This window comes from Triticum aestivum, chromosome 5A (assembly GCF_018294505.1).
Source record: "Triticum aestivum cultivar Chinese Spring chromosome 5A, IWGSC CS RefSeq v2.1, whole genome shotgun sequence".
Lineage (NCBI taxonomy): Eukaryota > Viridiplantae > Streptophyta > Magnoliopsida > Poales > Poaceae > Triticum > Triticum aestivum.
Genome location: NC_057806.1, coordinates 711,594,249 through 711,616,327, shown reverse-complemented (window position 1 = coordinate 711,616,327; position 22,079 = coordinate 711,594,249). Strand labels below are relative to the sequence as shown.

General features: G+C 42.3%; 1 protein-coding gene across 1 annotated transcript; it reads right to left on the bottom strand.

Annotated features, from left to right (window-relative positions):
• Window positions 1–4,622: 4,622 nt before the first annotated feature.
• On the bottom strand, window positions 4,623–8,863 carry LOC123108603 (anthocyanin regulatory R-S protein-like). Its single transcript, XM_044530357.1, has 9 exons — window positions 8,651–8,863; window positions 8,378–8,559; window positions 7,959–8,219; window positions 7,404–7,500; window positions 7,296–7,310; window positions 7,115–7,171; window positions 5,411–6,052; window positions 4,908–5,330; window positions 4,623–4,822 (listed from the first exon to the last, which is right to left on the bottom strand). The coding sequence occupies exons 2-9, from the start codon at window positions 8,530–8,532 to the stop codon at window positions 4,748–4,750; spliced, it is 1,725 nt and encodes a 574-aa protein (XP_044386292.1). The 5' UTR covers window positions 8,533–8,559; window positions 8,651–8,863; the 3' UTR covers window positions 4,623–4,747.
• Window positions 8,864–22,079: the final 13,216 nt, after the last annotated feature.

The window sequence follows — 22,079 nt, the reverse complement described above, 5'->3', positions numbered from 1 at the left end:
GGCAAGCCATAAAAAATAAATGGATCTTCAAGAGGAAGACGGACGTTGATAGTAGTGTTGCTATCTACAAAGCTAGAATTGTCGCAAAAGGTTTTCGACAAGTTCAAGGTGTTGACTACGATGAGAGTTTCTCACTCGTATCTATGCTTGAGTCTGTCCCAATCATGTTAGTAATTGCCGCATTTTATGAAATCTGGCAAATGGATAAACAAAACTGCATTCCTTAATGGATTTATTAAAGAAGAGTTGTATATGATGCAACCAGAAGGTTTTGTCAATCCGAAAGGTGCTAACAAAATGTGCAAACTCCAGCGATCCATCTGTGGACTGGTGCAAGCATCTCGGAGTTGGAATATACGCTTTGATGAGTTGATCAAAGCATAAAGTTTTATACAGACTTGCGGTGAAGGCTGTATTTATAAGAAAGTGAGTGAGAGCACTACAACATTTCTGATAAGTATATGTGATTGACATATTGTTGATCGAAAATAATGTAGAATTATTCTGTAAAGCATAAAGGAGTGTTTGAAAGGAGTTTTTTCAAAGAAAGACTTCGGTGAAGCTGCTTACATATTGAGCTTCAAGATCTATAGAGATAGATCAAGACGCTTGATAAGTTTTTTTCAATGAATACATACATTGACAAGATTTTGAAGTAGTTCAAAATGGAGCAGTCAAAGAAAGAGTTCTTGCCTGTATTACAAGGTGTGAAGTTGAGTAAGACTCAAAGCCCGACCACGACAGAAGATAGAAAGAGAATGAAAGTCATTCCCTATGCCTTGGCCATAGGTTCTATAAAGTATGTCATGCTGTATACCAGATCTATTGTATACCCTGCACTGATTTGGCAAGGGAGTACAAAAGTGATCTAGGAGTAGATCACCGGACAGCGGTCAGAATTATCCTTAGTGAAATAAGGATATGTTTCTTGATTATGGACGTGACAAAAAGGTTCGTCGTAAAGGGTTACGTCGATGCAAGTTTTTGACACTGATCCAGATGATTCTAAGTCTCAATCTGGATACATATTAAAAGTGGGAGCAATTAGCTAGAGTAGCTCCGTGCAGAGCATTGTAGACATAGAATTTTGCAAAATACATACGGATCTGAATTTGGCAGGTCCGTTGACTAAATTTCTCTCACAAGCAAAACATGATCACTCTTTGGGTGTTAATCACATAGCGATGTGAACTAGATTACCGAATCTAGTAAACCCTTTGGGTGTTGGTCACATGGCGATGTGAACTATGGGTGTTAATCACATGATAATGTGAACTATCAATGTTAATCACATGGTGATGTGATCTAGATTATTGACTCTAGTGCAAGTGGGAGACTGAAGGAAATATGCCCTAGAGGTAATAATAAAGTTATTATTTATTTCCTTATATCATGATAAATGTTTATTGTTCATGCTAGAATTGTATTAACCGGAAACATAATACATGTATGAATACATAGACAAACAGAGTGTCACTAGTATGCCTCTACTTGACTAGCCCGTTAATCAAAGATGGTTATGTTTCCTAACCATGAACAAAGAGTTGTTATTTGATTAACGGGATCACATCATTAGTTGAATGATCTGATTGACATGACCCATTCCATTAGCTTAGCACCCGATCGTTTAGTATGTTGCTATTGCTTTCTTCATGACTTATACATGTTCCTATGACTATGAGATTATGCAACTCCCGTTTGCCGGAGGAACACTTTGTGTGCTACCAAACGTCACAACGTAACTGGGTGATTATAAAGGAGCTCTACAGGTGTCTCCAAAGGTACATGTTGGGTTGGCGTATTTCGAGATTAGGATTTGTCACTCCGATTGTCGGAGAGGTATCTCTAGGCCCTCTCGGTAATGCACATCACATAAGCCTTGCAAGCATTACAACTAATATGTTAGTTGTGAGATGATGTATTACGGAACAAGTAAAAAGACTTGTCAGTAACGAGATTGAACTAGGTATTGGATACCGACGATCGAATCTCGGGCAAGTAACATACCGATGACAAAGGGAACAACGTATGTTGTTATGCGGTCTGACCGATAAAGAACTTCGTAGAATATGTAGGAGCCAATATGGGCATCCAGGTCCCGCTATTGGTTATTGACCGGAGACGTGTGTCGGTCATGTCTACATTGTTCTCGAACCGTAGGGTCCGCATGCTTAAAGTTACGATGACAGTTATTATGAGTTTATGCATTTTGATGTACCGAAGTTAGTTCGGAGTCCCGGATGTGATCACGGACATGACGAGGAGTCTCGAAATGGTAGAGACATAAAGATTGATATATTGGACGACTATATTCGGACACCGGAAGTGTTCCGGATGAATTTCGGATAAAACCGGAGCACCGGGGGTTACCGGAACCCCCACGGGGGGTTAATGGGCCTTATGGGCCTAATGCGGAGAAGAGGAAGGGGCTGCCAGGGCAGGCCGCGCGCCCCCTCTCCCCCTAGTCCGAATTGGACAAGGAGGGAGGGGCGGCGCCCCCCCTTTCCTTCTCTCCCCCCCTCTCTCCTACTTGGACAAGGAAACGGGAGGGGAGTCCTACTCCCGGTAGGAGTAGGACTCCTCCTGCGCCCTCCTCTAGGCTGGCCGCACCCCCCCCCCTTGGATCCTTTATATACGGAGGCAGGGGGGCACCCTAGAACACACAAGTTGATCCTCGTGATCGTTCCTTAGCCGTGTGCGGTGCCCCCTGCCACCATATTCCACCTCGGTCATATCGTTGTAGTGCTTATGCAAAGCCCTGCATCGGTAGAACATCATCATCGTCACCACGCCGTCGTGCTGACGGAACTCATCCCCGAAGCTTTGCTGGATCGGAGCCCGGGGAGCGTCATCGAGTTGTACGTGTGCTAAGAACTCGGAGGTGCCGGAGTAACGGTGCTTGGATCGGTCGGATCGGGAAGACGTACGACTACTTCCTCTACGTTGTGTCAACGCTTCCATTGCGATCTACAAGGGTACGTAGATCATACTCTCCCCTCTCGTTGCTATGCATCACCATGATCTTGCGTGTGCGTAGGAAAATTTTGAAATTACTACGTTCCCCAACAGGATTCACAATCGAAACTTATTTGTTTATCATCTAACTAGTCAAGGACAAGCAGGGACTAACCTTGGGGTGTTGATACGTCTCAAATATATCTATAACTTTTGCTATGATCATTCTAATTTTATATTATTATTGCATAATTTTGGCATACTTCTAAAGAATATACTGGACTAATCTATTAAGCCATTGCCTAGTGCTAGTTATTTTCTACATGTTTTTAATTTTCATAAAACATTATTTCATGGATAGAAAAAATAAGACAAAATACTTCATGATGTTTTGGATCAGGATGAAGCCAAAGCCCACAAGATCTAGAAGGGAAGGACCTTGTGAGCCCCACACAGCCCGACTCGTGGCATATGGCTAGGGAGCGAGGTGGAGGCCCGTGGGTCCCACAGAGTGACTCTCCACTGCCTCTTTCTTTATCTCCATTTATAATGCTTCAAAACCCCTATTTTTATTTATCAAGGATTTTTTATACCGCCGCGACCTCCTTTTCTGTGACAGTCCAACGTGGAGGACTTATTCGGTACTCCGCCAGACGGGGGAATTGTCGCCAGAGGTATGTTCATCAACCTTGCTTCCACCATGTCCATGTGTGAGTAGTCCTTATTGGACTATGCATCCATAACAGTAGCTAGATGACATCTTCTCTCTCATGTTCTTTTATACAAAGATCACTTGAGCTGCCTAACATGATTGTGATCCATCTTATGTAACTATTAGTGTATTTGTTGTGGTGTGATGTACTGTTACTTTATGATCATATCTATATATGATTTATAATGAATTCTTATGAGTGCTTTGTTGCATGTTTTATGGACACATATACTATCTAATTTACTAATCTAGCACCAGTCATGTTTAGATGAATTATGTCCAAGAGGGGCTTGCATATGTTAGTTGGGTTTAACCTTGCAACTAATCTACCTCACTGCCAAAAGTAGAAAAGGGCTTAGGATATAAAGATAGTTTCCCAGTTGTCTCGGTGATGAGCTGGAGGTAAAGAGAATAAATTATGTATAGTATCTCACTTTGCTTAATGAAAATGCTCTGTTTTACTTAATACTTGGATATGCATGATGGATAGTTGTCTAAGTGGAGTTTTAGATATAGATGTAATTGGATAAGAGTCTACGGATACAAGGACATAATGCCTGTCTGCAATAATGCCATATATAATCAATTACAAAAACTTCAATTTTATTGCACAATTGTAACTTGTTCACAACACCTATGCTATGTTTTCTAGAGAGATGCCACTAGTGAAGTTATGGATCCCGGTCCTTTATTCCTCATAATCACAACCTCGATCAAACTCTTTTTTTATTTTTTTGTTTTTACAATCTGAACCATTTTGTTTAATTTCTTTCAATCATCAATTCCAACCACACTATTTGTTAATCCTTGTAACTGGCAAGGCTAGTGAGACTCACAACCTCACTTTCTAAGTTTTGGACCAAGAAGAAGTTATCTAATTGTGTGTAGGTGACGTTCATTGAGTGTAGACAAGTGCTCCATCAGATTGATAAGATTGGTTCTTCACTATAAGAAATACTTGTACCGCAAACCCTTGCCCTTCAAGGACCAACAACTGTGTCCACATGGCATAAATATTAGCTGGGAATATAAGTACCAATGCCCTACCAATGTCAGGTCATGTTGTTGATATTAATTATTTCAGCGGATGCATATAGCTTTCTGAAGCGCTTCAGTGATCATCCCAGGTGCAATGGTAGCAGAACCTACTGCAAGCTGCAATAATCCAACAATGATTGGTAAATAAAACAATAACATGGAGCCTTAATTAACACTACATTATCTATATTATCAGACCAACCTTAGAAGTTGGTGCGATCGAGGCTTGCTGAGTAGCTCGTATCTTGAGATCAAGAAGACCTTCCGGTGTGGATGCGTGCACAGAGACGATGTCCAGGCGGAGGCTCTTGATAGCGTCGAACACCCGTGTCATCAACAACCCCTTCCATCGGCACTGCACCTCCAAGAGCACCTCCTTGTCCATCACGGTCACATTAACAATGTTGCTTGGGCAATCATTGTCCTCCATCTCCGTCTCTAGCACCTTCCTCTTTGATCCAGTTGATAGCTTGATCTTCTTCCCGCTGACAACCTCATGGATCCCCCGTCCCATTGCTTCATTTGGGCGCGATGACGGTGCCCTGCTAGTTTCTAGCTCTTCTACCCTTTGTTCTAGCTCTCTGAGATAGGTTATAGTTTCAGCTAGGATGGATGCTTTGTCCATCTGGAAACCAGAAAAAATAAAGCTATGAAAAAACAATGTATGTAATTTGCGAAGAAGAAATGGGTGTTAGATATTACTACCTTGTTAATGGACGGGACCATTGACTTGAGAACTAGGAACATATCATTGAGCTTCTCTCGGCGCCTCCTTTCCGACAGGACATGCGTCTTGATGTTACTTTCTTGAGGTCTCGTTGTCCATGCACCGCCGGCTATAGCTTTCTTCAACAACTTTTGTGACTCCCCGGTGACCCGCGCAACCATGTCTTCACAGTCAGATGACCTCTTCCACACCGTAAAGCAGGATGGACGAGAGCCTTTAACAAAGCTACTTAAAGTGATGATGGCATCATCAATGCTCCGTGCGTCCATGTCTGGTGCCATTTCCAAGGAAGACATGTACTCAAATGACCTTTCCATGACCCAGTTGTCCTCAAGAGAACGCACATCCAACTCCTCGATGAGGCCATAGAACTCGTCCACCTCCTCAGTGACATGATCAAGGTTGACGTCGGACATGCACTCGACCTCCCCAAGCTCAGAGATTATCCCCTTGGCGACATTGTGATCGAGGTCTTCTAACACGACGATGTCTACCTCCCTGTTCCCTGCTTCGTCTATTGATGGATTGGAGCTTGGCAGCTCAGACTCCGAGCATGCCAAAAAGGGTAGCTCCCAGAAAGATGTGCCAATCTGGTTCACCATATTCGGATCCTCCAATACCTAGCAAATCCATTGATATATCTTTGTTAGTAGCACTTCATTAATGTGGATAAAGAGGGGAATTGTGTCCTACAGTTGACGAGGTAGCTTTCTTAACCTTGTGCACAAAACACATATATATTTTTTACACCGGTCATGACATGAAAAAAATGAACCTTAATAATACTCTACAAAGTGAAGTGCCTGTGAAGGATAATTGTTGACAAGTGTCATGATATTTCAGAATGACATGTATCTCATATGCATGGGGACAAAAACATGTACTCCCTAGAGTAGTGATCTAAACGGTCTTATATTTGTTTGCAGAGGAAGTAGTATGTTATAGGCAGGTGTTGATTTGTGTTTGCTGACGGGTAAAAACATCAATGTGCTTGATATACGGTAGTAAGATATATTGCATACGAGCTTTCAAACATCATCCACTTGAGGTATCATCATTGACAGGTGAAGTGAGTCACATACCTGTGATGACCTTGTCGCTCCTACAAAGCTAACAACAACCCTTCATTCGAGCCTAGTGTCCCGTCATATTCTAGTCTCAAACTGACACCCACATTGATGGAATCATCCAGATTTAGATAGTGTAATTTTTGACCCTCAACTAATCGTGTCATTTGCAAAATATATTTTTATATAGAGCAATGCTACACTTACGAAGGATTCTACATAAGTCCTGCGTGATTATGCAGATGGCAATTTGTGATTGGAGATGGAGGAAGAAGGAGCCCACCCCACCTGAAATTCAGAGGAGGGGGGGGGGGGGGGATACGTTCGTAGCTGTTAGTAGATGTAGGATTTTGGGTTTATATAATACTATTTAATATTAATACTGTTAATGTTTTTCTCTATAAACTTGATTATAAAAAATTGATTTTGATAGAGAAAACTATACAACCTAATTTGGGAGGGGTGGGGAGTATTGGAAATTGAAACCGTCACTAATAAAAAAGTTTGCGTGCACCCGTCGGCAAAACTAAAGGAAATAATATGTTGATAGTTACTCAAAAAATAAAGTGAAAATATTCACACACAAAACTTAAAGAAAAAATGAAATGCCCTCACCAAATCCAATGTCCCGAGCTCGAGCACGCCACCCATGAAGGGAATGCAAACAACTGTCTGAAAAATGTGATCCAGCTGGGGATCAGAGATCTAGAAGGCACACACGTACTTAAGAAAAATGTATACAGATGCATATATGGCGATCAAAGCATGTGAAGTAATAAAGAGGTAATGTGCTGACCTGAATAGGCGCGGTCTGATTTAACCGTCCGGTAGCGTGGACAAGCATCATGATGTTAGTTAACGGCCGAAAGATGTATACATAGCTTGAGATAAATATGCACGATACCTTTGCTAAGAGAGCGCGCTGGAAAGTTTTGGTGTCTGCGTATTGAGCGTTGTATAACCAAACATGTTGATTGCTCGCAAAGCTCTTGCCTGGCAACCTGAATGTAACTAAGTAAGTGCTCCCTCTGTTTTTAAATATAAGTCTTTTTAGAGATTCCAATACGAACTACATGCGAAGCAAAATAAGTGACCTCTAAAATATGCCTATATACATCGTAGTATATATTCCATATTGAAACATTTTCACTCTACAATCAAAAGAAGTACAAGAGACTAGCTTGACTTGTTTAGAGTAATGTTTCGTCGGTTTTTCTTCCTGTTCTAGGCGCGTCCAAAATTTACAGCATGTCGGAGTAAAAGAAAGTTGTATCGTCGTGTTTTTATGTAGTTTCGTCAGGTTTCTTTTTAGTCTTATTAAGAGTGTACCGTAATGTTTCACCATGTATCTGCAAAACTGAATGCACGCATCTCCAGTACAATTAAACTAGCTAGGGCGCGCGTATAGTAGAAAAAACTTTTCTCTTGTGCATATAGGAGTAGTTGCATACGTACGTACCCTTGACCAGGCCGGAAGGCATAAGTCATGCTTAGCGTGTGGTACCACTCGGCTTCCCCGAGATCCTCCGGCGACAGCGAGGCGGCGGGACGCTTGGCACGGTGGTCCGCCTTGCCGGACAAGAGCGACTGGTAGAGCTCCCTCAGTTGCTCGCTTCTCTGCAGGACGAGGTCGTCGGCGGTAAGCTCCGTCGTGGTGGAGCTAATGATCTTCCTTGTCTTTACCTCGCCGTTATAGAACCCGTTCTTCCATGTCAGAACTCTACAAAAACAAACCGACAGGTTTCGGACATGAAAAGTAGGAACTTTTCGAATTTGCTTCACGCAAGAAAGTACAAACTTGTGACCAGCTATGTGTCCATACATGAATGTACTCTGTATGGATGTGTATAAATAGGTACTATGTAGCTGGTTTATTACCCAGGTGGGCGCAGGCCGGTGGACATGGACCAGAAAATGGCGTAAGTCCAGTTGATGCTCCTCACAGCAGCGGCGAGCTGGTAGCTCAACTGCTTCCCCGACGGCGGTTCCTGCTGGCCCTGGCCGGGAGCAGCAGCTGATACTGATAGCGCCATTGATTGCCACGCTAGCTTTGCTGTTTCCTGCATATGCATTGCATGCGCAGGCGAGCAAACAAAGTAAGGTAGCCTTCCAACTGAAACAGAATTACTAAGGACAACTTCTAATGCTTACTTGAGCTCTTGGTGTGTGTGCAGACTGCAGAGCAAGAAGAGCCGTACGTTCGTGCTCCCGTTAGAGAGGAAGATATGGATCTGCTATATACGAAAACAGGCCAAGAGCATCTATCTGATGCAGAGGCCCGGGAAGCCCCCCTTTCCGAGAAAAAACGAAAACAGGCCAAGAGCATCTATCTGATGCAGAGGCCCGGGAAGCCCCCTTTTCGAGAAAAAACGAAAACAGGCCAAGAGCATCTATCTGATGCAGAGGCCCGGGAAGCCCCCCTTTTCGAGAAAAAACGAAAACAGGCCAAGAGCATCTATCTGATGCAGAGGCCCGGGAAGCCCCCCTTTTCGAGAAAAAACGAAAACAGGCCAAGAATCCAAGGCAAGTTATATAGAATCTCGGAGCAGCGGGGCAATGACAGAGACACGGACAGCAGAGCACTCCTGGTTACGCCAACACCTAGCAACATACTCTTCCCGCAAAAAAAGAAAAAAAAAGCTAGCAACATACTCCATTTAAGGCATTTTATCAAAAACACAAAAATACCATTTTTAGTAAGCCGCGGCGGTGAGAAAACCGTAGCCACAGGGGGTGGTCCATATTAGCCCCAGCCCTAGCCCCAGCTGTAAACTCTTCCCCTTTGTCTCTAAGCGCATAGCAACACATGTGATTGTGAGCAGACACAATGCAAAAGTCCTCGATCATGCATGTCATTGTTAGATTATACATACCACTGATTTCAGCACAGCATGGAGCATGCATGAGCAGCCAAACGTGCCCAAATATAATTGCGAGGCCGTAGAAGCTAGCAAAGGAAATCAAAGATGAAAACTACGGATTTGTCCGTATGAGCAACACATTTGCATCGATGATAAGTGCTGGTATGGTGAGTCATAGAAATGAGTGGGTGGTGGGAGCAAAGGACAAAGGGAGCCCGTCAGCTAGTGCCTTTGCTCTCGCCTTCGTGCTCGCTCATTTGACGTGGCCACCGTTGTCCGTCCTCTTCGTTGCGGTCGCCGGTCGGGGTGCCGGCCGGCTGCCGCCACCGTTATCCATCTGTCCAGTGTTCCAACGATATTAGATTGGCATTGTGTGCGTGCAGCCACTGGTTTGTGTGTAGGACACGTGATCGCCGGGAAGCAATCGGCTGCTCATGTATATCGATCAATCAAGGAGGCTAGCTTGGCTAGCTAGCTTTGTACGTGGTGACCTCCTCGGCAGAAGGCACCGACCGGCAAGGAATCGCATCTTCACTGTATCTCTTGGAAAGTACTCACGGATCGGGCATGCGCCAAAAGTCTTGGAATGGATGAACAGTGTCGAGAAGAAAACACAAGCGCGTCTGATCGATTTTGCCTGTACTGATTTGGTAGTTGTTTTGTTTGTCTTCCGATTTTACCCCTTAATCAAAAAATACTGTTCATCTTGTTCGGTAGTACTAATCGATCCAGTCCATTGAATGATCGAGAATGGACGGCTCATATTGTTTTGATGTACCGTAAAAGATCTCAAAAAGATACTGGCATATAAACTTACACCCATCCAATGCAGGAGCTGGAGGACGGACGGGGCCTTGTCATCGCCAAAGAAGCAAAGTGGCAGCCGGCGCCGCATCGACTTGCGACCGCACGCTGAGATCAGGCCCTTGTTTTAGATGCTGATCCCTCAAAAACTTTGACATCCACAGGAAACAACGTGGCTAAATATTTGACAGACACTGAGTACCATCTCTAGATTTTCACAAAAATGTATATTACTTTGTCTCTTGACTATGCGAGCACGACATCGCTGGCTTCGTCCCTGCCTCTCCCTCTCCCTCTCCCTCTCCCTCAATGTGTGTGTGTAACACCCCGCATGTAACTTACCATATTTGTACTTCAACTCTTGCCATTTTCGGCTTAAGTTATGATATTCCCTCGTGGTTGGATTTTGTCTTTGTTTTGCTTTTTGTCCATGCTCTGCATTTCATATCATGTCATCATGTGCATCGCATTTGCATACGTGTTCGTCTCATGCATCTGAACATTTTTCCCGTTGTCCGTTTTGCGATCCGACCCTCCTACGTCCTCCGGCACCCCCTTTTGTCTTTTTTCTTGTGCGGGTGTTAAACTTTCTCGGAATGGACCGAGATTTTCCAAGCGGCCTTGGTACACCACCTGTAGATCGTCTGTCAAGTTTCGTGCCATTTGGAGTTCGTTTGATACTCCAACGGTTAACCGGGGAACCGTAAAAGCCTCGTGTGTGTTGCAGCCCAACACCCCTCCAAAGTGGCCCATAACCCATCCTAAACCCTTCCATCCACTCGGCCGTTCGATCACGATCGCGTGGCCGAAAACCGCACTCCATTTGGACTCTCATAGCTCCCTCTACCTATATATTTGTGCTCCTCTCGGATTTTTTCGCGCAGTCTAACCCTAGACCTCCCTCTCCCTCCGCGCCGGACACGTCCGGACGGCGCCGGACGCGTCCGCCGCCGCGCCCCCTCCACTCGCGCGCCGCCACCTGTCGCCTCCCTCCACCGCGGCCCGCGGGATCCACCGCCGCATGCGCATCCGCGCCGCCTCCGCCGACGCGCCGCCGCCTCGCTCCGCTCTGGCGCGCCGCCGACTGCAACTCCGGCCGCCGGATCGCGCCACCTCGCCGGACCGCGCCTCCCGGCCCGCGCCCGAGGCCGCCGCCGTCGTCCACCTCCTCCGCCGCTCAGCTCCGCCCGAGCGCCGGCGAGCTCCACGCCGGCCACCGCCTTCCTCTACTCCGGCGAAGACCCCGACCATCCTCGGTTTGCACGCCAGATCCAGATCCAGATCGGGTCAAACCCTAGGTTGACCCCGTTTTTCCCTAAGTCCCTAAAATTTTCAGCTCATATTCATTGCGTCATAACTCTGTCACCGTAGCTCCGTTTTGGGCGTGCCTTATATCAAAATGTTCATCTGGATGTCCTCTTCATTTTTTGTTCCATTGCACCATACTTTTTTGAGTCCATCTTGATGCCCAAATTGTTGATGCAAGAGTGCTATAAAATGTTAGTTCCTGATTCTTATCAGACTATGAGCATTTGTCATTTTTATTATGATTATTGTGTGCTGCATATGGTCATGAGCTCTACATGTGTTTTGGGTTATGCCATGTCATCTTTACGCGGGTGTATGACATGTATTTTTGTGATCAATGTGGTGACTAGCACAAGCATGCAAAGTAGCTCTCGTGATATTACTGATTTCAGGGACTTCGAATTTTAATAAGTCATTTTCCTGCTGTTATTTTTATGCCTTGTATTCATATTGCTACAGAGTAATCCATGCTTTTTTTGAGTATGTTCAATAAGGATGATTTGAACATATCGTTGTGCTCTATCCATGCATGCCTCTGTTTGCATTTATGGAGTGCCCTAGCATGACTCAATCTTGCTCTATTTTTGCTATAAATATTCCTGGCAGATTGTTTACGTGTTAATCAATTTAGCCAAGGTTGGTGTAGTTGATCCATGCATGCTATGAGATTATTCTTGCTTTTCTTGGCTTCATGAACATGTCTTATTGCTGGTAGTATGCTTAGTTTATCATGCAAGGCCTTGTGTTGAGTGCATCAAGCTCGCAAAGAGGCATTCGTAACTTTGTTTTTGTCATGTCCAATTTTTCTGCCAAGTCTAAATCTGTTAACGAAATTTACTTGTATATATAAGAAAATACGTGCATATATTAGTCATCTGCATGTACAATTTTCTTCAGAAGTCTTTGACATCCAAAACCAGTGCTTTCGATTGGCTACCTGCCCTGTCGGCTGAGTTCTAAATCGTTATTTGGTCCCTAGATGCCCTTATCTTGCTCCGTTGCTTGTTGGCTGGCCACGTACGCTGCCTTTTATCCGATTCCGTCGGCTGATGCGAACCAGTGGCTCGTATGCATGCCAAACGTGTGATTTTCTGTAGGTAGATGAGATGTCCTTTTTTGCTGGCTAAAGTGTGATACATTTGTATGGACTTCTCTTAGATAATGAATTTGCATGAACAAGTGGTAAGAGCTTTCATACGAGAATTAGGAGCCAAGCCATATCCGACTTCGAAGACCACGCAGAACTGATGCGAGCTGCTTCTTCTTCTTCTCCTTTTCTCCTCAAAAAAGTTGCTTCTCCTTTTACTACTGCTGCTTATATTCTCTTTTTAGACATTATTTATTTTGTATTTATTTATTCTAATGCATAGTGATAATCATATTTTTATTCAAGTTGCTTCTCCCTTTACTACTGCTTCTTATATTTCCCTTTTTAGACTTTATTGTTTTGGTATTTATTCTAATGCATAGTGATAATCTCGCCCTTGAACATTTTTTTTATTTTGTCGTCTGTTTAACCATTTTTCCTCTATCATCGTGATCTTTTACATCAAAGTTACGAAGTAACGATGTTGCTAATTCTCATGGTAATAGAGAGAATTGGTTAAATAAACGATAAAATGAACAATAACTACTTCGAAGACGCATGTTCAATCAAAATTTAGGACTCGTGCAAGCGCAGAGGGCATGGGAAAATCTAGATCAAATGACGATGAGCAGTTGGAGTAATATCTTTTTCTTGAGGATTCCTCCTCCTTGTATGTGTTGCCACTTTGGTTGGAGTTTATTGCCGCAATATGCCTGAAAGACGCATGGGCCCTTACATTCCTCGCTCAGCCTAGTCCGATTTTTCTTTAGCAAGCGGTCTTTGTGATCATTTGCGTGTTTACTTATTCCTAGTATGTGCATTTTTTCCAGTCCAGTTTTTACCTGAATTTTTTTTTGTTTGTGAAGATTTTCCAGAATTTATGAATTTAAATTCATGAATATTTCCAAATATGAAAAAATCAAATCATTTAATAGTTTTGAAAATTCAGTGAAAATTGATGAATATTTCCAAAATTTGGGGAAACGGTTAAATTTAAGAACATTTTTTAAAACCACCAAACATTTTAAAATTTTATAAACAATTTAAAAAAATACTTGAATGGGCTTAAAATTCATTATATTTTCTCGAATTAATCATTTACATCCATGAACATTTTTCTATATTCATGAGAATTTTTCAATTTTATTTCATATACAATTTTTATATTTCATGGACATTGTTGAAATTGGGGCTTTCTGTAAATTCACAAACATTATATGTGGTCATATGCATTTTTTAAATGTGTGAATATTATTTAAATCAGAAACAATTTGCTACCCATGGTGGTAGCTATGCACGGCCCCAACTTTTACCTCTAATTATTTTGGACTATGAAAAATAACTCTATAACAAAAATATCGTGACTTTGGACCAGCCACGCAAGCCAACACGCAATTAACCAAATGAAAATATCGTGATTTTTTTAATCATGAATATTTTTATAATTTATGAGTTATTTTTAATTAGGCACATTTTTGTATGTTCATGTTAATAATAAAACAAAATAATACATTTTTATTGACCAACTGGTATAACTAAAGGAAAACCAAACACAATAAAAAAGAGAAAATCCAAAAAATATAAAAGGGAGAAAGAAAAGAAAATAATATCAATAATAAAGTAAAAAAATGAGAAAACAGAAAAGGGGAATTGAATGGAAAAAGTGGAGCAAGAAGGGTTGGCAACACACAAAATACGAAGGGAAAGCCTTGAAATTGGCCGACCGGCTCAATTTTACATCGGTCAATCATGTGAGCGATCGCTTTCCATGTGGTCCCACGCGTCATCGCGGCATGCTTCCCACCCTTATTTCACTACCTAGCCTTATCTTCTTGAGACCAGACCAAAGCCATCTGCAAAAATCCCCATCGCCTCGCCTTGCTCTCTCCTTGGCTCATGATGACAACGTCAAGGGGAAATGCGTGATTGAGGTAGGCAATGTCAAACATGTCCATCAGGAGTCTATACCGCATGTAGAGAATAGAGACCTCCGGACCCGGGTACTGCAAAGCTCAACATTGATGGGCATATATGTTTAAGAATGGTTCTGCGAGCGCGGTATGATCCTTTGAGGCCACTCAGGGGTTATCATCTTTGCTACAATCCGGGCACTTCCCTCCTGCATTGGAGCCATCGAAGCCGAGCCTACTGCAATCCAAGAGGGGATTCGCCTCGCTCTGAGTTGAACGGAGCTAGACTATGTTGTCGAGTCTGACTACGCTGAGCCATCACAATGTTATCGTCACCAGAAAATGATTGATCACCGCACGTATATCGAGTGAATGATATTAGAACTCTTATGTCTGAAGGAAGGAGGATAGAACTTGGTAAGCTTAGGTGGGATGTTAATCTTGCTAGTTATAGCCTCGATTGCATGTGACGATCGCAGCAACGCACTGCTTGTTGGTTGCGTAGTACACCTGAGGAAATTACTTGTGTTGTAAATGCCTTGTAACCTTATTCCTTGATTAATAAAATCCTTTTCCACGCATGCACAATCTGGGATTTAACAGAAGCTGGATTCATACATTAATGAAATGCATCACCACCATTAGATATCATAGTTCCACAAAGAGGCCTAAGGCAGGGGGACCCCTTGTCCCCCTATCTCTTCCTACTATGTATTGAAGGTTTTTCTGCCATGCTTTATTATGTTGAACACAATGAAAGATTAAAAGGAATCAATATTTGTTCTGAAGCACCTAGCATAAACCATCTTTTTATTCGCAGATGACTCGTTGCTTCTAATGGAGGCAAATGCTAGCAATGCTCATGAAGTAAACCACATACTTGATACCTATGAAGCTTGTTTGGGACAAAAGATCAATGAAGAGAAATCATCAGTCCTATATAGTAAGAACACTAAACCTTGATAAAAAGAGGAAGTAAGACGAATTTTACATGTGTTGGCAGAGGGCTGACAACAAAATATCTAGGACTACCAACCTACATTGGGAAAGCAAGGAAAATGACCTTTGAGTATATAAAGGAGAAAGTGTGGAAAGGATACAAGGCTGGAAAGAGAAGATGTTGTCAAAAGCGGGAAATGAGATTCTAATTAAGGCAATAGCACAAGCAATACCAGTGTATACAATGGCATGCTTCGACATAACAAAGGCCATATACGAGGAACTGAGCTCCACGATGGGTCGATATTGGTGGAGCCAAATGGATAAGCAAAACAAAATCCATTAGGCGTCATGGGAAAAATGGTGAAACTGAAGAAAGGCGACGGATTGGGCTTTAGAATTTTATACTCCTTTAATCGTGCTATGCTAGCTAGGCAGGCTTAGAGAATATTACAGAATCCTTCATCATTGTGTACGAAGGTCCTGAGTGCGAGATACTACCCAGGAAAATCACTGTTAGAAGCCACCCCCAATGGTGGTATCTCTTATGCTTGGAGGAGTATCCTTAAGGGGATTCAACTTTTGAAGAGGGGCATTATTTGGAGGGTAGGTGATGGAGAAAATATTGAGATTTGGGAGGACCCTTGGATCCCAAGAGGAGTTACAAGAAGAGTGTTCACGCAAAAGGGAAAGAATCTGATAACAAGAGTGGCTGAATTAATATATCTCAACACAAATACACGGGATACTCAATTTTCCTGACAAACCTTTCTATCTCAACACAAATACACGGGATTCAACTTTGGGCCTATCATTTTGACAAAAAAAAGGTATTTTCTCTATGAAATCCGCTTATAGAGTAGCACTGGCCACTAGAGATCGAGAATCTTCGCTTGGATTAACATATTCCTCGAATGCAATTGATGAAAGGAGTGATTTCAAATGGAGAAATTTATAGGCACTACCACTTCCAAATAAAGCCATACACTTTCTGTGGCTGGTGACAAACTACATCCTACCATTGCGCAAAAAACTGCATCATAGAGGTATGCAAGTTGATACCCTATGTCCTGTGTGTCATAGATATGATGAGGGTGGAGGCCACTGCTTTCTAAAGTGCAAAAGAGTGAGAGCCATTTGGAGGCAAGTTCAACTCGAACGTGTCAGGCTCCAATTATTACATTTTCAAATTCGTTTAATTTCATGGAGGACATTCTTGATCTCAATAAGGAAGAAAAGCTAAACACAGCAACTCGTCTTGGTTGTGAGGGGTGATGTTAGAAACTGATTTAGTTTCGTTGAAGCACGCCGTCTCTTCTGAAGCCGATGATTTGTGTGCTTTAGGTGTTGTGTTTAGGAAAATAAAGTTCCAGCCAAGGGTTTGTGTGCCTGATGTATTTATATTTATTAAACACTATCCAAGGTCTTGTAATCAGGCTGCTCAGATTTTAGCTGCATATATATGGCACGCCTCTAGGCTCTAGATATGGGGACTTGTGAATCCAAATTTTGTATCAGACGCTGTAACTGTTGACTTGTCCAGCCGTGTTATATAATGGATGGATGGAATTTCTATCAAAAAGAATCTGTTTAAAAAATAAATAAATAAAAGTTGCAGCTTCCGTTGGATGGGTTTGGCCAGGGTAGAGATATGAGCCCGTAGCCTAGGGCAGGGCAGTTGTACCGTGCCGCCGGCCACACCTTGGTCGTCTCAACGTCGCCGAGCATCGCCCGGCTGGTTTTGCCGCTAGAATAGAATTGGGGCGGCGGTGGATTGAATTTGGATGCGTCTCGGTCCATCTCTCGCGTGTCTGCTGCTTCGTTCGTCACCAGATCCGTCCTCCACTCGCCTATACATACGGCACTCATGCCAAGTTATTATTAGAATCTTATCAAGTATATCAACTTGCTGTCCTCCTCCTACTTTTGCTTCACAATGCACAACAACTTAGTTTGCTTATCAATGTACAACTATCTGAATGCCTTTGCTGTAGGACATTCTCTGCAGCATCCTGTCACGGTTGCCTATAAAGGAAGCCGTGCGACTGACGAGCATATTGTCGGAACACTGGAAACATCTTTGGCGCTGCCACTCAAATCTAGAATTCACTCTTAGATCAATGTTGCCGCTTCCTCGTACCAATGGACCCAACGATGTTGGGCTGTGGAAACAAGAGTTTATTCACAGAGTTGATGCAGTCCTGCAGCAACACAGTGGTGTAGGGGTTGACAACATTCAGTTTAAGGCTCCATGTGACGATGAGCATGGGGAATCGCTAGTTGTCGGATGCTCACAAGGTTACAAATATCTCATCTTTCAAACAAGCTTAAGCATCTTTAGCAAAACTGGAGCTGGCGCTACACATCCTCAGACTCAGAGACGCCGTCGTGCTGGAGTCGATCAAGATAGACCCAGAACCTGCGGCCGCCCCCGCTGGTCTTACCCGACTGGCGCGCACAGAGGCTCCTCATTTTGTGGACGGCTACCAAGTCGCCCGGGAGTTCCTTCTCAGCAGAGACTGCCGCGATGTTGTCCACGTCGCAAAGCCTCTCGCCTGTCTGAGGCCGCCGCTCACGCTCGGCGCCAGCACGCGTATTGATGCAGCCCAACGTGCATATTTCTTTGCAGCTCTGCGTACAAGAGACGCGGAGAATGCGGCTTTCTGAAGCTATACATACACCGGTGACATTTGGTAGCATTCATTCATTCAGAGTCAAAACTCTTTCTGTTGAACTCCATCCATTTCCATTTGGTAGCATTCATTCATTCAGAGTCAAAACTCTTTTGTTCGATCATGGAAAAGAAAAGAGCTCTGGAAAAGAAAAAAATTATAGACGTCTAATTTTCATTTCAGTTCAGGTCGCATTATTTATTGTCCAATGTCTGGTTGACACGTGTGTATTTTTTTTTTCTAGTTCATTCTGTGTCCCAGGAAACATTCATCTGATTTTTATTCGGGCTTGTGGTAGTATTCTCTCTTGGACTCTGTTTCCGACGTCCCACTGCCAGGTTTTCGAACCCCTTCCGAACCGGCGCCATGAGCTACAACTTCATTAAGCTGAACAACAATTAAACTTCATTAACCTGTGCATTGTTGCACAATTGCTTCAGTTTTTGGAATGAGAAAAGACTATACAACTGTCCTTTTCACATGAGGAAAAAATTCAGGATTTATTTCCTTTTTTTGTGCATTTTTCTTTTCCTTTTCTTTCTTATTTACGGTGTGCCCATCTGTGTGGCGGGACGGCCCCTGTCTTTTGTTTCGTTTTTTTCAATTTTTTTCTATTCCTTTTTTCTCTTGACAATAATTCAGGATTTAAAAACATTGCAAAATTTCAAAAAAGATTCAAGGAATCATAAAATGTTCATGATTTTTAAAAATGTTCGCGGATTAAAAAAAATCGTGATTGGAGCCGGCCCAGCGAAGGACGGGCATTGGTTTTTCTCCTTCATCATTTTTATTTTTTATTACCTTTAGTTAAGTTTCTAAAATGGAAAATTTATTTAAATTTTAAAAATTGTTCACTGCGTATTAGAAATTTTTTAAAAGAAGTGTAAAAATTGTGTTCGAAAAACTTTTAAATAAGTGTTTATCTCTTTTTAAGTAGCGTTTCTTTTTCTGCTAGGCAGAACTCTTCGTCAACCGTTTCGCTCCTCCCACAACGGGTTCCTCCATTGATTTTTCTTTTCATTTAGCCGGTTTTTTTCCACCACACCATATTTGGCTGCATATTCCAAGTACGCCACTAAATCACATTCATTTACTTATCTTTTGTAGAACTACATCAACTCCACCTTAATTAACTTACTTTTTGCAATAACGTGGAATTACACCACTCAATTCCACGTCATATTTCATCGCACCTTCTGGTATGCCGCTTAATCACATTAAATTACTTACATGCATGAGCCAACGTGGCAACGCACGGGCACATATCTAGTAGTATTTAAAATATTGTTTGTCAGATTTAAAAAATGTTTGGATGTTTCAAAAAATATTTGTGCATGAGCCATACAACTCAAAAAACTTTGCACCTTTCAAAAAATGTACATGTCATTTAAGGAAAATATTCACATGTTTCAAAAAATATTTGAGACATTTTTCGAATAATGTTTATGCAATATAACAAGATGGTTTGTGTTGCTTATGAAAATGTTTTGTACCATTCGAGAAAATGTTCGACACGTATTTGTATTTTCTCAATGTGTATTCAAAATATAATTTGAAACAGATATATGAAAAAAAATGATTTTTTTGTATTTGAAAAATATTTAATGTGAAATGAAAATAATGTTCTAGAAGTATAACAAAAGTATAGGGTGTATGAAAACAAAATAGGCATGTATTGTTAAGAAAGGAAAAGACAGAGAAGAATAAAACCACCGAATATTGACACATAAAGCGGCTGAAAACCGATGTAGAAAAGAAAAGGAAAATTAGAAGAGACCCGGAAAAATGGATAAAAGACACACAGAAAACAAAAAATAACACATGAAAAATTCTAAACCGGTCCAAGAGATCTATAGAACATTCTCAAAAAAGTTTTAATAGGTTGGCCCGCGAAAAGGAAAAGGCCCGGGGACAGAAGGCAGAAGGAATTTCTTGACGGACGCTCATTGCGTCAAGTTATCGCTGTTTCAAGACGGGCCGGCGTAACTACCAGATAGCGCACGCGCTACAGTGCCGGTTTTGGGTACTTTCTGGAAGATTCCTGCCGGTTTTGGGAACCTTCCAGAAGGTTCATGAACCGGTTTTTCAATGGGTTTTTCCTGTTTATTTTTTCATTTTTCTTTTCTGTTTCTTTTTTTTCTCTTTTTTTCTTTCTTTTTTCCTGTTTTTCAATGTTCACGTTTTAATTTTTGTTCAGGAGTTTTAAAAGATGTGCGCAAATTAAAAAATTATTCATGTTTGTAAATTTTGTTCGGGAGTTTCAAAAAATGTTCCAAAATTTTATAAAATGTTCTTGTATCCAAATATTGATTTGAAATTTGAAATATGTTCTTGCTTTCTATTTTGGGGGTATTTAAAAAATGTTCAGGTTTTCCAAAATTTGCGTGCATCCATCGAAATATTTGAGTTTTTTTTATTTTATTCAAAATTTCGAAAAGTGTTCACTGTTTCAGACGGCCTTCAATTTTTTTTCTCAAAAGAACGGTTTGCGCACAATTTTTTTGAAACGTTCGGATATGCGTTGAGTTTGGTTCTTAAGACTTTGCGCGGCATTATCAACCAGGTGGGTCTGTGGCTCAACTGGCTAGCCATACTTGTTTGAAGCATGCGGTCTTAGGCTCGAACCTTGCTCGACATTCTGCCGCAGAGAGCGGCAGATAGGATCTCTCAAGGCAGAATACGCCTTAGTGTATGCTAGATGTAGCTCGCACTCTAATATAAGGAATTCCTTGTTCTTCGCTCCTCTTGCCATGGATAATCTCTATAATGCCCACGGTTGAGCGACATGGGCCCGCCCACACGCTCAGCGGCCCCTGGTTTTGGGAGATTTTTTTTTTATAATTTTCCTCTTTTGTGCAGGTTTGATGGTTTTTCTTTGTCTTTTTCTTTTTAGTTTTTTTTTCTTATTTCAAATCCATGAACAGCTTTTAGAGTTAGGAGCATACTTTTTTTAAAAAAAATTGAACATTAAAAATTAAATGTATTGAAACTACACAGGGAAGTAAATGCTTTTTGTAAGGTGAACCCCATGTCATTCGTTCAATAATAGGAGTACATACCCACATGTAACCACGATCTAGAGGCAACTAGAAGCACAATTGGCACAAAACCTTTGCTAAAATAACCCGGTAAAAAACAAGAAAGTCCACGGGGCCTAAAAGTTAAATAACCAAAAGCCACTGGCATAAATGAGACGTTGCCGGACATATATAGGAGATACACCACCATCTCGTGCAGGAGGGAAGAAGCGCTATAGCAAGCAGAGTTGCATCGTGAGTCGATGAAGTAGGTCGTCGTGTGGCCTGAGACTTTGTGGCTTCTCGGGCGGGGATCTTTCCCACGCTCCCAGGTCCGCGACTTCTCCATCGTCACCCGACACAGTTGGAGATTAGACCTGTAGTCACCTTCCTGCAACCGCCAAACACATGCCAAGCCGGTAATCTTCCAGATCAGGTCACTACCATCGCGCTTGAAGAAGACAACACCAATAAACCCTACTGCATCCGAAACAAGGCCAGCGGTCCAAACAAATAGCACCAGACCAAACACATTGGAACGGTGTAGTCGAAGCACAACGAGACTTCACAAAGTAGTCGCCACAGCCGCATGAACCATGCTTGACCAACAAACCTACGAGGCACTTCATTTACCCTTGTGGTCGCCACCACTAGAGATGAAGCCATGGCCAGCCGAAACCTAATAAGCAAGCTAGTCCTAAAACTACCGCTAATACACCCCTCACACGCAGGGTTCGTTGAACGGGAAGGAGAGAGCCACGGGAGACAACGCCGGCAAATGGAGGCGCCAATGGGTTTCGCTTGTTTCCATCGGCACGGGAGGAGCGAGGTGGGTGGTTTGAGAAGGAACAATGCAATGTAGTGTATGTATGAATTGTGCAAACATAAAATGGGTGTTTTTTTTTTTGAAGTTAACATAAAATGGGTGTTGATGCCACCAGCTTCTTTTCTTGGGTATATATATATACTGCTGCCGGTGCCA

Excerpts from the sequence above, each read along its gene's own strand:
- LOC123108603 (XM_044530357.1), bottom strand. The coding sequence starts at position 8,532 with ATGGCGCTATCAGTATCAGCTGCTGCTCCCGGCCAGGGCCAGCAGGAA. Across the intron at positions 5,331-5,410 it reads TGGTCCCGTCCATTAACAAG|ATGGACAAAGCATCCATCCT; the intron begins GTAGTAATATCT and ends TCTGGTTTCCAG. Across the intron at positions 4,823-4,907 it reads CGATCGCACCAACTTCTAAG|CTTGCAGTAGGTTCTGCTAC; the intron begins GTTGGTCTGATA and ends GGATTATTGCAG.